General features: G+C 43.8%; 1 protein-coding gene across 1 annotated transcript in view; it reads right to left on the bottom strand.

Moving 5' to 3' along the window:
- Positions 1-8389: 8389 nt before the first annotated feature.
- The window catches only part of kdm6al (lysine (K)-specific demethylase 6A, like), a gene marked incomplete at its 5' end in the record, with an annotated part of 78063 nt that continues 67594 nt past the window's right edge, over positions 8390-18858 (bottom strand). Inside the window, 9 exons of the mRNA XM_084425857.1 lie at positions 8390-9135; positions 9631-9801; positions 14402-14528; positions 14602-14743; positions 15709-15896; positions 17318-17432; positions 18224-18372; positions 18578-18652; positions 18728-18789. Coding sequence (XP_084281983.1) covers positions 9106-9135; positions 9631-9801; positions 14402-14528; positions 14602-14743; positions 15709-15896; positions 17318-17432; positions 18224-18372; positions 18578-18652; positions 18728-18789 — 1059 coding nt within the window. The 3' untranslated portion in view covers positions 8390-9105. The remainder of the gene's footprint in view (positions 9136-9630; positions 9802-14401; positions 14529-14601; positions 14744-15708; positions 15897-17317; positions 17433-18223; positions 18373-18577; positions 18653-18727; positions 18790-18858) is intronic.

The raw sequence follows: 18858 nt of genomic DNA, 5'->3' as shown, positions 1-18858 counted from the left end.
TGTGACGTGTCCTAACCCTGGTGTGTGTGTGTGTGTGTGACGTATCCTAACCCTGGTGTGTGTGTGAGACGTATCCTAACCCTGGTGTGTGTGACGTATCTCACCCTGGTGTGTGTGTGACGTGCCCTAAACCTGGTGTGTGTGTGTGTGTGACGTATCTCACCCTGGTGTGTGTGTGACGTGTCCTAACCCTGGTGTGTGTGTGACGTGTCCTAACCCTGGTGTGTGTGTGTGTGTGACGTATCCTAACCCTGGTGTGTGTGACGTATCTCACCCTGGTGTGTGTGTGACGTGTCCTAACCCTGGTGTGTGTGTGACGTGTCCTAACCCTGGTGTGTGTGTGAGACGTATCCTAACCCTGGTGTGTGTGTGACGTGTCCAAACCCTGGTGTGTGTGAGACGTGTCCTAAACCTGGTGTGTGTGTGTGACGTATCCTAACCCTGGTGGTGTGTGTGTGACGTGCCCTAACCCTGGTGGTGTGTGAGACGTGTCCTAACCCTGGTGTGTGTGTGTGTGTGAGACGTATCCTAACCCTGGTGGTGTGTGAGACGTGTCCTAACCCTGGTGTGTGTGTGTGTGTGAGACGTATCCTAACCCTGGTGGTGTGTGAGACGTGTCCTAAACCTGGTGTGTGTGTGTGTGACGTATCCTAACCCTGGTGTGTGTGTGACGTGTCCTAACCCTGGTGTGTGTGTGTGTGTGTGTGACGTGCCCTAACCCTGGTGTGTGTGTGTGACGTATCCTAACCCTGGTGTTTGTGTGTGACGTGTCCTAAACCTGGTGTGTGTGTGTGACGTGCCCTAAACCTGGTGTGTGTGTGTGTGTGTGACGTATCTCACCCTGGTGTGTGTGTGACGTGTCCTAACCCTGGTGTGTGTGTGTGACGTATCCTAACCCTGGTGTGTGTGTGAGACGTATCCTAACCCTGGTGGTGTGTGAGACGTGTCCTAACCCTGGTGTGTGTGTGTGTGTGAGACGTATCCTAACCCTGGTGGTGTGTGAGACGTGTCCTAACCCTGGTGGTGTGTGAGACGTGTCCTAACCCTGGTGGTGTGTGAGACGTGTCCTAAACCTGGTGTGTGTGTGTGTGACGTATCTCACCCTGGTGTGTGTGTGACGTGTCCTAACCCTGGTGTGTGTGTGACGTATCCTAACCCTGGTGTGTGTGTGTGTGTGTGACATATCCTAACCCTGGTGTGTGTGACGTATCTCACCCTGGTGTGTGTGTGACGTGTCCTAACCCTGGTGTGTGTGTGTGACGTATCCTAACCCTGGTGTGTGTGTGAGACGTATCCTAACCCTGGTGGTGTGTGAGACGTGTCCTAACCCTGGTGTGTGTGTGTGTGTGAGACGTATCCTAACCCTGGTGGTGTGTGAGACGTGTCCTAAACCTGGTGTGTGTGTGTGTGACGTATCCTAACCCTGGTGTGTGTGACGTGTCCTAACCCTGGTGTGTGTGTGTGACGTATCCTAACCCTGGTGTGTGTGTGTGACGTGTCCTAACCCTGGTGTGTGTGTGACGTGTCCTAACTCTGGTGGTGTGTGACATATCTCACCCTGGTGTGTGTGTGACGTGTCCTAACTCTGGTGTGTGTGACGTATCCTAACCCTGGTGGTGTGTGACATATCTCACCCTGGTGTGTGTGTGACGTATCCTAACCCTGGTGGTGTGTGACGTATCTCACCCTGGTGTGTGTGTGACGTATCCTAACCCTGGTGGTGTGTGACATATCTCACCCTGGTGTGTGTGTGACGTATCCTAACCCTGGTGGTGTGTGACATATCTCACCCTGGTGTGTGTGTGACGTATCCTAACCCTGGTGTGTGTGTGTGATGTATCCTAACCCTGGTGTGTGTGTGACGTATCCTAACCCTGGTGGTGTGTGACGTATCTCACCCTGGTGTGTGTGTGACGTATCCTAACCCTGGTGTGTGTGTGACGTATCCTAACCCTGGTGGTGTGTGACGTATCCTAACCCTGGTGTGTGTGTGTGATGTATCCTAACCCTGGTGTGTGTGACGTATCTCACCCTGGTGTGTGTGTGAGACGTATCCTAACTCTGGTGGTGTGTGTGACGTATCCTAACCCTGGTGTGTGTGAGACGTATCCTAACTCTGGTGGTGTGTGACACGTATCCTAACCCTGGTGTGTGTGTGACGTATCCTAACTCTGGTGGTGTGTGTGACGTATCCTAACCCTGGTGTGTGTGACGTATCTCACTCTAGTGTGTGTGTGACTTATCCTAACCCTGGTGTGTGTGATCTATCTCACCCTGGTGTGTGTGACGTATCCTAACCCAGGTGGTGTGTGACGTGTTCCACTCTGGTGTGTGTGTGTGTGTGTGTGTGTGCGAGCGCATGAGTCTCCTGATCCAGGATCTGTCCTGTTTAACCCTGATGTCCAGTCTCTGAGACTCTCTTCCAGCACATCTGCAGTTACTGTTATACACGATATATATATTATATCAGCTGAGAGTAATGACCTGTTCCTGACTCTCTTCCATGAGCTCGTCTCCTTCACAGATGATGTGTGTTCTCTCTCTCCTCATCTCTTCTGCAGGGGCGAGCGAGTCTCGTGTCCATCTTCTGCTCAGTGGTCAGTGTAGGTCCTGTGGTCATCAGCAGCTACATCTGGCTACTGGGTCTCTGATGGACACCTGTCCGTCAAACAGCATCACAGAGGAGGAACACACTCACACGAGACGGTGGAGGAACACACACACACACACACACACACACACACACACACACACACACACACACACACACACACACACACACACACACACACATTACACACACACACACACACGACGGTGGAGGAACACACACACACACACACACACACACACACACACACACACACACACAGATGCGCTTCTGAACCTGGCACACAGTGTAGAGATCTGTGTTTGTAACTACAGCTACATCGTCTGCTGGGTTTCAGAGTCGCTTCACACTGACGACGGTTCGGTCGAGATCAGGAGCGTTTACTTCAAGCAGTCTTTAAATTATTCAATAAAGTTTGGAGATATTTGTCATTTGTCAAACGAGAATATTTGTCTTAGTTCAGTGTCCATCAGCAATGTTAAACACTCATTTGACTCTCTTTTTCAACTCACGTGCACTTCTGTGATACCAGAGTGTCAACTACACACACACACACACACTAAGTGTCGAGGTGGTGTCCACAAAATAATATAGAATTCATAGACAATTGGAAAAGTTTCTGGGGCAGACCTGACCTGTTGAAAAGAGATGGTATTCATCCCTCCTGGGATGGTGATGCTCTTCTCTCTAGTAATATGGCTCATAGTCTTAGAGCTCAAACATGACAATCTGGGGCTCAGGTCAGGAAGCAGACAGACTGGCTAAACCGACCGTCTGCTAGCGGCCTCACGTCACCCAGGTCAGATAAATCCCATCACATAGAGCCTCTTTCACCTAGATATCATCATATAGAGACTATGTCTGTTCCCTGAATTAGGACATACAAAAAACTCCTAAACCCATCTAAGGGTAAAAGTTTAATTGATGTTCAACAAATAAAAAACCGATATAATACAAATGAGCAAATGATAAAGCTCGGGTTGCTAAATACTCGACCCCTTACTTCAAAAGCAGTTATTGTTAATGCTATGATTACAGACTCTAATCTAGATGTGCTGTTTGACAGAAACCTGGCTAAAACCAAACTTTAAATGAGTAATTACGGTAAACATGAGCCTCGTCTGAAAGGCAAAGGGGGAGGAGTACAATACAGTACAGTTACAATACAGATTGCATCAAAGCAGAGATAACATGAAAATACAGCAAAGTTTGTTCCTAGAAGAAAATTGTGTCATCGTCCACCCCAAGTAAGGCAGATCAATAATATTGTTGAATATTAAATGTCCCCCACTAAGCAAGACAAAAGCCAAGGCAGTGGAGGAACTGAAACTCCATCAGTGACAGAATGGAGAATAAAAACCTCGGGAGAACCCAGACTCAGTCGTTCAGTTCTCCTCTGGCCAACGAGCGAACAGTGTATGATTATGATCCAGGCAGCATTACAGGTCAGAGGTCAGATTGGATCAGAATATTTATCCAGTTCCTCTGGTTGAAGATCGGAGTCACGCCGGTATGGAGACGGGTTTGTAGAGGATCAGAGCCGATGGCTGTGGTGTGGATGAGGCCTTCACAGGGCTGATGAGGCTGGCACCTCAGGGATGCGTCGTGGACGTGTGCAGGCGCAGGTCCTTCATCAGATCTGGAGTGTGTGTGTGTGTGTGTGAGTGTGAGTGTGTCCAGGCGCAGGTCCTTCATCAGATCTGGATCCGGCCTGGATCCGACAGGCTGCGGGAAAACCTTGAGATAAACAAAGACACTAAAATTAGCGTAGATGCCATTCTTCTTATGATGTAACGAGTACATCAGGATTTATGGGTGTGTTCCCGGTTCCGGCTGACCTGATCTATGCAGCCTAACATTGAACTATAGAAGTCTGTAATGTGTTATGTGTATGCTAGCTCAAAGAGATGTGTTTTTAAGTCTAGCTTTGAACTGACAGAGTATGTCTGCTTCCCGGACAATGGTAGGAAGACTGTTCCAAAGTTTTGGTGCTAAATAGGAGAAAGATCTACCGCCAGCAGTCGATTTTGATATTCTAGGTATTATCAACTGGCCGGAGTTTTGATATCGCAATAGACGTGAAGGACTATAATGCGTTAAGAGCTCGCTCAAGTACTGCGGAGCTAAGACCGATTTAGACCGTACCATAGTACTGAGACAGCTCTCAGAGTCACCAATGATTTGCTCTTATCGTCCGATCGTGGTTGTATCTCTCTATTAGTGTTACTCGATCTTAGTGCTGCATTTGACACTATTGACCACAACATTCTTTTAAATAGACTCGAAAATTATGTTGGCATTAGTGGAATTGCACTAGCATGGTTTAAATCATACTTATCTGACCGTTATCAGTTTGTAGCAGTAAATGAAGAGATGTCTCATCGAGTTCAGTATGGCGTACCACAAGGCTCAGTACTAGGACCGCTGCTGTTCACTCTGTACATGCTACCCTTGGGAGATATCATTAGGAAGCATGGCATTAGCTTTCACTGTTATGCTGACGATACTCGGCTCTATATTTCTTCACGCCCTGATGAAACTTACCAAGTCACAAAATTAACGGAATGTATAGCTGATATAAAAAATTGGATGACTAGTAATTTCCTACTTCTAAATTCTGAAAAAACAGAGATTCTAATTATTGGACAAAAAAACTTCCTCAAGAAATAATCCAGAATACTGTCTAACACTTGATGGCTGCTCTGTCAAGTCCTCGTCGTCGGTTAGGAACCTGGGTGTGTGTGTGTGTGTGTGTGTGTGGGTGTGCTCTTTGATACCAATCTTTCATTTGAAAGTCACGTGTCTAGTATCTGTAAAACCGCATTTTTCCATCTTAATGCGGAACAATTAGGTCATTCGTTCATGACCTCAAGGCTAGATTATTATAATGCTCTACTGGGTGGTTGCCCTGCACGCTTAATAAAAAAAACTACAGCCGGTCCAAAACGCAGCAGCTCGAGTTCTTACCAGAACCAGGAAGTAAGACCATATTAGCCCGGTTCTGTCAACACAAAGCACTAAATGGGTTAGCTCTGCAGTGCTTGAACGAGCTCTTAACGCATTATAGTCCTTCACGTCTATTGCGATCTCAAAACTCCGGCCAGTTGATAATACCTAGAATATCAAAATCGACTGCTGGCGGTAGATCCTTCTCCTATTTAGCACCAAAACTTTGGAACAGTCTTCCTACCATTGTCCGGGAAGCAGACACACTCTTGTCAGTTCAAAGCTAAACTAAAAACACATCTCTTTGAGCTAGCATACACATAACACATTATAGACTTCTATAATTCAATGTTAGGCTGCATAGATCAGGTCAGCCGGAACCGGGAACACTTTCCACAAATCCTGATGTACTCGTTACATCATAAGAAGAATGGCGTGTACGCTAATATTAGTCTCTCTGTTTATCCGAGGTTTACCGCAGTCCGCCGGATCCAGGCCGTATCCAGATCTAATGAAGATGCGACAAAAAAAATAAAAAAATAAAATAAAATCTGTATTATAAATGTTTAAGGCCAGACAAGTAGTTTATTGATGGTTGATTTGTAAAGGAGCACTACACACCTGCGCACATTTATATTGTAACGTGCTTACCTTTGGACTGAACACGCAATGCACATCTGCACGCTCGTCTGCGTTTTCGCAGGTTTGTGTTTTTGAGGTTTGCGCAGAGATAACGGATAATCGTTTGCACATTCTAACCTCTTTCAGGGAGTGCGTTCTCGAGACACCGGGCACTGTTTTGTGCGGATGGGCGGCCGGAGCGCGTTAAGGGTTTTTCTGTTAGAACGGTGTCGTGTTAGCGCCCCCTAAGTTTATAACTAATGATCTTCGCAACGGAAGTGAATCAATCAATCAATCAAAACTAACTTTTGCTGGACAATAACTTTATCCTAGAGCTGCTGTAAAGCCTAAACAATTTGTTACTTTAAGTTCCTATTTTCACTGTAAAGCCACTTTGAAACAATCGATAGTTTAAAGCGCTGTATAAATGAAGGAGACTTGACTTGAAAGAGATGTGCTCAGTAACACACGTCAGAAAGACTGATTCAGAGTCGAGACCCCTTCGAGTGGCTCCTGAAGCACAAGACCCAGACAGCAGCAAGAGTCGGGCCCACATCCGGCCCAGATCCAGAACACATCCGGATCAGGACCTGGGCCGGATCTGTGCCGACTCTGAGCTGCTGTCTGCGGAGGAAACTCTTCTCTCTCAGCCACAGGGGGATCTGGGTAAACGAGGAACATGCTGGACGGAGCCGTGTGACATAAGTCCTTTTGTGAATGTTTGTCAGTGAAAGACATGACATGAGAGGCTGATGAACTTTAACCTTTCTGGACATTTCAAAGCCTGTTCAATTGTAACTGACCTCACGAGAGTAAACACACATTACTCAAGTTAGATGTAATTACGATACACAACACTGGCGAACGGGTATCGCTGCTAACTTTTCAGCAGGTCTTGCCCAAAAAGAACAACACTATTAGTTATAGGGGGAATATGAACACACCAAACCAACGCCAAAGAGCAGATGAAAACCGAAGTTTTGTCGCCTGGCGCCGCGGAAAGAAAATCTTGACCCGAGGAGATAACGGACTATTGAAGCAGATATATTCGTCATTCAAAAGGGAAAGCGAAACGAAGACTGCATACTTACCATTTTGAAAATCAATCATGCTGATCACGTTCTTTTGGTGCGTTCAAGTCATCTCGTAAAGATCGAATTGATGTATGAACGCCACCACAATGGTGTAAATACGAGTGGGAAGCTCAGGATTTTCTTTATGAGTTGTTTACGAGTCAGTGAGCAACATGGCAGAATACCACAATACTTAAAGGTATTTAGCAGTGATATTGTCAGGATTTTCTATTTACAGCAAAGTAAGCTAATTGCCTGCACAGAATATGATGGCATTGTAATATAACAATGTAATATGTAACGATAAAGTTTGCAGTGGCTTCATAAATGAATTAAAAACCAAAGTACACCTGATGCACATTTCTCTGCTCTTCATTTTCTAGAACTAGAGTTTAAGAACCTTGCTGTATTGGCTGTACCGCCAATCAGAGTTCTCTCACCGACCGATTCTACGTGCTGAATCGGCCAAAAAACACAACAGCGTCCGAACAGAACCGACGGCGCGGAACACACCGGAAACACTCAGAAACGGCCCGTTGTCTTGATGTGTGTGAACAATTAAAACAGATGCGATGTCTTCATAAAGACGAGGACTTTCACGTATCGACACATACTTAATACAAGTGCATGAAAATGTTGACAACTTGTTTAATAACTCATAAAACATTCTTCAAACAATAAAACAATTTAATAGTTTCTGTACAATGCTTACTAAGCAGTTTAATTCTATATAGAAAAATGCAGGAGTAGTTTAAATGAACAAACTCCTTCAAATTTAATGGCAGGTACTCTGGGAAAAATAACAGCATTCCATCCACAAATATCTTCAAGCAATAAATATGTATTTATAAATAGTGTAAATGTACATCAGGATTAGAAACAAACGAGGAAGGAAAAAAAACAGACAATTTAAACGTTATTCCTTACTCTATGTGCAACCCATTTTTCTTTGTGACTTGGCTGTTATGTTTTTCCACAATTTTTTCCTTTTTCTTACCTAAGAAACAAAATATTGAACATGGTGTCAAACTAACAAGACAGGAAAAACATAAAAGCAGTAAAAAATTATATATATTTATATATATATATATATATATATATATATATATATATATATATATATATATATATATATATATATATATATAAACCTAATTCTTCACATTACAAATATTTTTTTGTAGATTTTGCCATCCAAAGTCATCGTAAAATCGATATCTACCATACAAAAAGCTAGGCTAGCGCTCCTTCGTGAAGGCGAACCCTTGAGACACAAGGAAAAGATTTCAGGTTTCAGCATGTTAACAAAATACAAAAAGAACGTCTCAAGTCAGTAGTCTGTAAGTGACGATGCCAGTTGTGATTGACACTATGTACAAAAACAAGTTTCCCATAATTTCCTCCCCAGTTTTTGTGATTAGTTTCTCATGTGAAGCAGCGGCGAGCCGGTGTGGAGAGGAAGTTCGCTCACTACCGCCCTCCGTAGGCCATAACCACACACTGCAGTTATAGACCGCACCCCTGCAGGTCATAACCACACACTGCAGTTACAGACCGCCCCCTGCAGGCCATTACCACACACTGCAGTTATAGACCATCCCCTGCAGGCCATAACCACACACTGCAGTTATAGACCACCCCCCGCAGGCCATAACCACACACTGCAGTTATAGACCACCCCCCGCAGGCCATAACCACACACTGCAGTTATAGACCGGTTGCATAGACACACACAGCCGCTGGAGTCGACGGTCCCGTGTGCTCGCGAGAGACGACACCACTGTCCTGAATATCAGAAACGGTCCGTTAATAGAGTTCCTGTAATGTGATATCCACATGTAGAGCATCTTAATGTCAAGATGAAGACGAATGAAGAGCAGGAGCCTGAAAAACACAAGGTGAGCAAAGAGTGTTATTCCAAATGCTCACGTTACACACAGTCTCACACACACACACACACACACTCTCTCCGGATCTAAACCCTTCAGGCGAGCCGCTCCGGATCTAAACCCTTCAGGCGAGCCGCTCCGGATCTAAACCCTTCAGGCGAGCCGCTCCGGATCTAAACCCTTCAGGCGAGCCGCTCCGGATCTAAACCCTTCAGGCGAGCCGCTCCGGATCTAAACCCTTCAGGCGAGCCGCTCCGGATCTAAACCCTTCAGGCGAGCCGCTCCGGATCTAAACCCTTCAGGCGAGCCGCTCCGGATCTAAACCCTTCAGGCGAGCCGCTCCGGATCTAAACCCTTCAGGCGAGCCGCTCCGGATCTAAACCCTTCAGGCGAGCCGCTCCGGATCTAAACCCTTCAGGCGAGCCGCTCCGGATCTAAACCCTTCAGACACACCCTGAAACAAGAATGGCATTGAAATAAAATGACTTACTAAAGAGAACTGGTCGTAAACCTGCATGAGGTCGTCCATCCGGTGCTGCTCCAACACCACAAACCCCTCCAGCTCTCCACTGCCCTTCCGAGCGCAGGCCTGACAGTGAACCACGGAGGAGCGGCGGGCGTAGCTGTCGCTTGTCACGAACAGAAGGTTAAACACCTCCACCTGCAACAATACAGCACAGGCTGATTTCAGCACGTCGTCTGATGAGAACAAGGGATGGGCATTTTTCAAAAATATTGTATTTGAATATTTGGCCTCATGAAAATCGAATATTTGAATATTAATTTATTTAAATTATGAGAAAGACGTTATTTTTTTAAGTTTAAGGTTTAAAAAAAAAAAGTTTGTCACCATTTCTGAACAAGTTTACGATTAGGCAATATACACAACAAGCTTACGTCATATCTTAAGGTTTTATTTTAGTTGAAAACATTAAACAATATTTGTAAACAAAAAAATATAAAGAACAAAAGCATTTAAGCTCAAGCAACGCAAATGGGGAAAAAAAACATGCTAATAAACCAGCGCTTATTACACTTGAGTCAGCATATGGTTATCGTGTTTATATTGTTTCACATGTTCATGTTGAGAAAAGCAGTAATATGCTGGAGTGAGAGAACGCGCTGCGCTGACAGACGTGGCAGAGACACAGATAACGGTGTGCTTAAGCGAAGTTTCGAACAGCACTTTGAGTTTTCTGTTCTTAAAGTCTCATTCGACCAAACTTAAAGGAAGCAACCGTCTCAAAATTATTTTGCTATCAGTTAATAAGTTATCATCTCACTCACTCGGGTTTAGGGTTGTAACCGTATGAGATTTTCACGGTATGATAATCGTCTCAGGAAATATCACGGTTTCACAGTATACGGTATTAAACAATCATTATTATTATTATTATTATTATAATCATCAGCTACAATGACCCTTAAATGAATGAAAACAGATAGGGTTTTTTGGTTGAACATATGGTTTATTAAAACAACTTTTAATAAAAAAAAAAAAAAAAAAAACTTTTGTTAGTCATCACAACAGAGGTTTACTAAACTAAAACACAGACAAAACACTATATTATTTCTTAAATAAAATAAACTATTATTATTGTTGTTGTAACTTTAAGATGACTACATTCTACTTGTACAATAGTAATATATTTCTTTAAGCTAAACCGAACTTTTAAGGCCATTGCACACTGAGTCCGAAATTTTCGTATGCGTTTTTTCGTGTTCGTCAGCAGTAAAATTCGTCACGCACAGAAACCTTGCACACTGAGTCCGATGCGTATTTATTAAACCTTTGCGGAAAAAAACGCAACAAATACTAAATGGATTCGTCAAGCAGTGAGGATGAATTTGTTGCCCTCTTTCTTCTTAAAAAGAGAAAAAGAAAGAGGAAATATTGGGTCCATCCAATCCTGATTGCGCCAAGAGGAAGGAGAGTTTCACCTCCTTATCAAGGAGTTGCGAAATTATCCCAAACGATTCAAAATTTACCTCAGAATGTCAGTGGAACAGTTTGATGCTTTGCTAGCGATACTGGAGCCACATATTAAAAAGAAGACCACCAATTTCCGTGAACCAATCGATCCTGAACAGAAACTGGCAGTATGTCTATGGACGGACACACACACACACACACACACACACACACGCGGCCGGCAGAAGCGCTGGGCAGACAGAACAGCTGTATACAGGTTATATTTTATTCAGTGTCTTTGTAATCCGCATTTTGTTTTTCATACAGTACTTGTGCTGCGAGACGAAGTGTATCAACTTGTCAGACGTCATTCTGGATTTTGTCGTTCGCTTGTACGGTGGCTCTGACTTTTCAAAAAACCTCACAAAACACTGGCTGTGGATGCGAAAAACGCAGAAAATCGAACCCAATCCGAATTTTTTTTTTACGGACGAAAGTTTCGTAGACAGTGTGCAAGCATGATTGACATAACGTGAGGTCGAATTTTTTTTTTAACGTGCGAAAATTTCGGATGCGAATTTCGGACTCAGTGTGCAATGGCCTTTATTTCGACAGGTTGTACTAAACTCCTGTGAGTTTCAGTCAGAGTGTATCTGACGATGATTCTTTTAAATACAATTATGAAATGCTCATTAAGTTCTCTCAGAGCAGCTCTGGATATGCTCCTGTGTTCACGTCCTCATGTAGTGAGTGAGACGGCAGACGCTTTAAACACACTTAAGAGTGTGTACTAGGCGAAGCGGCGCTGCTCATTCACACAGAACATAGATTTACAGTATATAGCAGTTTTTTGCGCGGTATATTAATAGACACACTCATATAGCGATTTGATTTATTGTACAGCTATATTTTAGATTTATTCATCCATTGATCAAATCGCGCATTTTACGTGACATCTGCGTGACATTGTAAATTCCCTACGGCCTTAAAGGGGTGGTTGATTATGATTTGACTTTTCTAACTGTAGTTAGTGTGTAATGTTGCTGTTTGAGCATAAACAACATCTGCAAAGTTACAGCTCAAAGTTCAAGGCAAAGGGAGAGATTGGCTTTTACAGAAATTGCTTTTTAAGGACTACAACAAACGGCTGGTAGAGACTACACCACATTCCTCCCGGGTTAAGCCGAGTTCAGACTGCACGATTTTGGCTCAGCGACAGGTTTAGAGAAATCGCGACAAATGCCCGAAATCACAGGCAAATCGGTGCTCGTTCACGCGAGTGACAGTCACGCAGTGTGAATGAGCAAAGACGCGATCTGAGAGAATCACCGACGAGTCGCCGACGCCCGCGAGATATTTGGCATGCTAAATATCTGGACCTGTTGGCGATTCAAAATCCTGCTGTGTGAAAAGCGTTCGATGACCGACAGCCAATGAGAGAGCGAGATACAGAGCAGCGAGGAGTTCGGGGAGGAGTAATAGACCAGAATATCAGTATTTTAATAGATATATTTACAATTATATCACACAGAAACAAAGCACAAACATTTGCTTGACCAGCAGCAACAGCAGCGCATTGCAAAATTATTTATTTACCCCCAACTCTCTTTGCAGAACACACAGTCCTCGCTCCCCTCGTCTTCCTAACCATTTCCTCCTGCATAAACTGTTTATTTTTCTCCTTTTTGCTGCAAATCAGCGCACAGACAATTTGGATTGCAATCTTCTTGCAGGCTATCATTTTTAATAACAATTTCAGTCTTGCGAGAGCTCCGGTCTCATGCACGCTTGATCTTGCGTTATTTCCTTATCACTTCTCACGTGTTTGGTTGTGAAACGTAGTTTGCGGACCAGACTGAAGTTGTCGGCGATTCTGTCTTTTGTAAAGTCATGCAGTGTGAACACACCAGCAACTGAATGTTACCCCAGATAGTCATGCAGTGTGAAAAGAACAGTGACCCGACTACTTTGAAAATCGTGCAGTGTGAACTTGACATTAGTGACATCACTAACCCTAAAATTTACATAAACCCCGCCCCCTGAACACGATTTATAGATTATCAAGACTGAATATGCTAATCAATGACTAGAAAGTAACTACTCATAAGCTACATAGATTCTTGATGATTCTTGAGTCTCTCCATCATTTTCTGAATCCGGTTTGAACATAAAAGGCTAAAAGTTTTGGATATTTTCAGTGCATGTGTGTGTGAGTGCAAGCTGTTGAAGCTCCGCCCCCTGTGCCGGGAGCAGCAGCTCATTTGCATTTAAAGGAACAGACACAAAACAATGTGTTTTTGCTCACCCTCAAAAACTGACAATTTTAACATGCTATATAGAAATATCTGTGGGGGATTTTGAGCTAAAACTTCACACACACACACACACACACACACACACACACACACACTCTGGAGACATCAGAGATTTATTTTACATATTGTGAAAAGGGCATTTTACCCCCCCCCCTTTAAGTTATAAATGGAACTTTATCTGCAGGGAGGGATGGTGTTCGCGAATATGGGAGAACATGTTCGACATATTTCCTCCTTTTGCAGCCACTCTTCGTCCACATTTCTGGACACAACTGGATAACCATCTTCAAGGACAACCCCAAATTCGTTATCGGACACCCAAAGTATTCCCACACTGCAGATTTTAACTTTTTTGTCGGCGGGGGATAGAGATTAGAGTTCGCGGCCTCTGTCTTCGACAGCTTCTCCGCTGCACATGTATGGGTGGAGTCCAAGCAGTCAAGTGGAAAGAAGTTGCATATGCGCAGGTGAGATTCTGGGTTAATTTTTTTCCCAAAACTGGATAAGCAAATGTTCATGATATGATAATCGTACATGTCAATATCGCGATTAACCGCCATACCGGTACACCGTTACAACCCAGCTCGGGTTCAGCTGAGTTTACCTGCAGTGATGGACACGGTCTTTCCTCATTCGACTGCTGTTTGGATTTCATGTGATTTCTCATTGTGGTGGTGATATTACGATAACTCAGTTTCGTTAATTAATTTGATCAAAAGTAATTCCATTTTGTAAGATCATTTAGTAAGATAATTTTCATCTAAGTAATTCCAAACTTCGCGAGGCAGGCGACGACATTAAGTGACCAAATACAATCAACTTGTTAAACACGCTCCACAGCGCCACCCAGTTAATTTAATTATAGTGAGTTAGTGCTTGGGATTTATCATGGATTCTCTGCATTTACGGCCAGCAAAGCAACGTAATAAAATTCGAATAGTTTTTTTATTTTTCGATTAATAATTACAGATTGAATATTCGTTCACAGCCCTAATGAGAAGGAACGTTTATTCGGCATCAGATCCAGAACTCACCTCACAGATGCTGCAGTAATGCGCCGGTTCATCTCGGCCTCTTCTGTGCCAGATCGTCTCCTTCCCAGCAGCCACCAGCGCCTCTTTAATGGCCTGGCACTGTTTGAGCGTCCGCAGCAAGCAGAACCTGTTCACCACAGAGATTGATTACGGCTCGTTACCGACCAGATAAACACGCTGACAGAGGAAACTTCACTCACTTGATCATCTCAAACAGCTTGAGGTCGGACACTTTAATGTTCCTCGCCATGTTCCAGGACAGATGCACCATGGGAACCATAGATTTGACGCTCTGGAGTTTGTTCCACTCGTAGCGTTCGACGGCCAGCTTGTACTGATAGGCTGCAGGGAGCAGACAAACACAGTCACATGACAGCGGACCACAGCGCACACAAGAGGCTAGTGGTGCAACGGATCACAAAACTCACGGTTCGGATCATTTTTCGGATCAGCAGAAAAAAAAATATAGGGGTGTGTGTGTAACTTTGCTTTTCCTTTATTACTTAAAGCTCACTTGAAGTTCTTAGATACCACAGCAAAAACTACTAGCCTAACTAGTAAAGTTCCTGTAGCTCAAACTGTAGAGCGTTGGCACTTGCAACGGCAAGGTCATGGGTTCGATTCCCAGGGAAAGCAAGAACTGATAAGAATGTAAATGTGTACTTGAAAATGCAATGTAAGTCGCTTTGGATAAAAGCGTCTGCCAAATGCATAAATGTAAATGTAAATACTAAATAACAAAGTTACAAAGTCTAACGGTACAGAAATGAATGAAGCCTAAATGTAAAATAGCACTATTTATTCACGGTAGAAATGAAATATAGATTAATCTTTGTTTAGGCTGTATTTTGTTGTTTTATTAACATTAATGACACAGACAACAGCAGGAATATTAGGCTGCTGTCACTTTAAGACCGAATAAACAGACAAACATCCGGGTTCTTTCTCAGCTGTTCACTGATGACAGAACCGAGAGAATACTTGCCGAGACGGGCATTTAGTCATAGTTCTGTGTGCATGTGTCCGTTCAAGGGCAAGGAAACGCAAAAGAGGAATCAATTCGGTGTTCGGACGCCTCTGTCTCGCTCTAGGAGAGCACAGATAATGTGCGAGTCCCACTTTTCGCCTCCTTTTCCGCGTTTAAAATTGTTTGAATGTGTAAATTGTCAAGACAAAATACATCCTTCACTCTATGAAGGTTAAATGTAGCAGGTAATCTGCGAACCCCATGCGTGCCGAACCGTGGGTCAGCTGATCCTCACGATCACCCGCTGCACCGCTACACGAGGCTCGAGCAGGTCGCGCACCTGAGAGAGGGCCCACGTTCCAGGAGATGTTGTTGCACCAGCCGATGGCCTGGACCCAGTGCACCGTTCCCGTGTTCAGCCACACCAGATCGCCCGGCCGCTGGATGAACCGGTACACCGGCACGTTCGCCTCGTACAGGTCCTCCAGGTTCGGCCACCACGAGCCCTTCAGGAAGTTGATGTTGTTCCTGCAAAAGGGCGTCAGAAGAGACACTTAGCATATCAGTCCAAGGACCGACAACAGAAGCGGTGTCAGATCCGCCACATGATCTGAAGTCTTAGTTCAACCAACAATTAAAAATGGTCATCAATTACTCGCTCATGTCATCTCAAACCCGTAAGACTTTCGTTCATCTTCGAAACACAAACAAAGATATTTTAATGAAATCTGAGCAATTTCTGTCCCTCCACTGAAAGTGTTTTAATCCAGGTCTCCTGAAGAGACACGATCGCGTTACATGATCAGATTAAACGTAGGCTGTTCTTCACATATAAACACTAACCAGCGAACGAACACAGACGAGGTTCATTCTCACGTGTTTCGCGGCACATTTCAGCTTCTGCGTGAGGTTTGCTCTCGCAAGTCAAGCTTAGCTTTCGTTTACCGATGATCAAAGCTAAAATTAAATCTGTTGATCATATAAAGTGCTCGTGTCTCCTCAGATTAATCCACTCCAGTCACATGGGTTTATTTTACCATCTCGTTCAGGTTGAAGCGTCAGAGTTTTGGGTGATCAGACTTTCACAGGAGAGACAGAACTCTCTCAGATTTCATTAAGAATATCTTCATTCACTCGCCAAATAAGATTCTCATTGGTCTTCGAAACACAACTGAGGACCATTTTCATTTTTGGATGAAGCATCTCTAACTTTGACTCGAGGGTCCTTCACATTTCCCATTTCAAAATTCCATACTTTTCCAGACTCAAATTTCCAAACCCCTGAGCAGATTTTTCAGACCGTATTTAACATAAATGGTTCATACAGCATTATTTTCAGCATTACATTTAGTATATATACACATCTGTAAATATTCTTATTTTCGTAGGTTTTTCTGTTGGTTTTGTAGTGATAACATGCGCTTGCATGAAGAGAAGAAACCTAAAACGCTTTATAACCTGTATATATTCACCGCTGACACATCGGTTTGATACTGTAATCGTGGTTTGGTGTTGAATAAACACAGAAAGCAAAGTAAAGTCTGATTTAGGTGATGTTTATCTGTTGCTGGTCTGAGTGACACACATTCGACTAGTGAAGTTTAAAAGAGACTCGCTTTGCATAATGAAAATGGGTGCCTTGAATTGTGTTCAACAATCACTAAACAGTGTTTCCCATAAATTGATTTATCTGTGCGGGAAGCACAGGGATCACTAAACCTCTGCCATGAAAACTCTCTGCTTGTACGATAAATGTATTTTTAGAAATTCTTAATTTTACATTTTAGAAGACTGAATAGGGTCAATAGTCTGGAAACAAATGTTTCCATACTTGTCCAGACCTGGAATGACTAAAACCAAATGTCAAACTGCGTATGAAGCCTGTTGACTACAGTCGCTCTCAGACGATCAGGAACGAGAGGTTTGTGCAGGTCTGAAACTTCACGTACTTCTCACAGAACTCGCTCATCACTCCCCAGTACGGCTCCGGCACGGCAAACCACTCGCAGTCGCCCGGCCCGATGTTGATGTTCACGGCGCAGAAGTTATTGTGCTCCTGATGCCCTAGATATGAGCAGATACATGTGATATGAGCAGAGAGATCATGTGATATGAGCAGATACATGTGATATGAGCAGAGAGATCATGTGATATGAGCAGATACATGTGATATGAGCAGAGAGATCATGTGATATGAGCAGAGAGATCATGTGATATGAGCAGAGAGATCATGTGATATGAACAGAGAGATCATGTGATATGAGCAGAGATGGTGGTTCAAGTCATCTTGTATAGATCGTATTTACGAGTTGAACGCACTTGAACGCCACCACAATGTCGTAAATACCAGTGGGGAGCTCGGGATTTTCTCTAAGCTCCGATCTCTACGAGTTGGGGGCGTGTCAGTGATTAGCATGGCGGAATACACAATACGTAAAGGCATTTAGCTGTGATATTGTCAGGCTTTTCTATTAACAGCTCAGTTAGCTAATCGCCAACACAGAATATGAGAGTATTATAATATAACAATGCAACATGTAACGATGTGTTGGCAGTGGCTTCATAAATGCATTAAAAACATAAAAATACAAAGTACACCTGATGCACATTTCTTTGTTCTTCATTTTCTAGAACAAGAGTTTAAGAACCTTACTGTATTTTTGTGTAATTAATTAAGAGAAAGTACTCCGCCATTTTGCTCCGACGAAAGTGACTTGAACACACATGCCGTTATAAGCACGACTTCCCACCTCGTACGTACGAACTTCCCAGGAGGACTTGAACGCACCAAGAGATCATGTGATATGAGCAGAGAGATCATGTGACTGAGCATGTCTAACGACAGCGGCTCTCACCTGGAGTTCTGCTGCCCGGGACCTTCATGAAGAGCTGGACCGTGTTCATACCCAGAATGCTGTAGCCCACGTGACTGAGCAGGTTTCCGGCGGACACGACTCGAGCAAACGCAGGCAGTTTACTGAGTTCCTGCAGCTGCAGTTTCCACCTGCAGGGGGAGCCACAGCTGAACTCGGGCTTTCACTACAGACTCATCACACTGAGCTGAAGAAGTGATGGTGCTCCAGTCATTCAGAGAAACTGACTCATTTGTTCTGAGTTTGAAATCACTGCTTGCTCATACAAACACTTGAGACACTATCACTTACAAAATACAAAAACACAAAGGGGAACCACATGCACCCCGGACTCACTTCTTTTCATCCGAGACGTCGATGTTGGTCCCAAACTTGACTTGTTTGAAGGGAGCTTTGCGGCTCCTAGAAACACTGAGCAGAATGAACAGCGCAGGTTAGCATCAGTGCAGCTAAAGCATCATCGGTTATTAAACATGTCAAACTTACGTTTCCGATGACGTGATTTCAGAGTCCGACAGCTCCTTCTGCCCCTTCTTCTCATTCTCTTCCTGAAAGCACACAAGCTCAGTCACTTACTATGCAAAATACCACATGCAAACGATTAGTGCTAGTTTTAG

The sequence above is a fragment of the Rutilus rutilus genome, assembly GCF_951802725.1.
Source record: "Rutilus rutilus genome assembly, chromosome: 12".
NCBI classification, from domain to species: domain Eukaryota; kingdom Metazoa; phylum Chordata; class Actinopteri; order Cypriniformes; family Leuciscidae; genus Rutilus; species Rutilus rutilus.
This window is presented reverse-complemented; position numbering and strand designations above follow the sequence as displayed.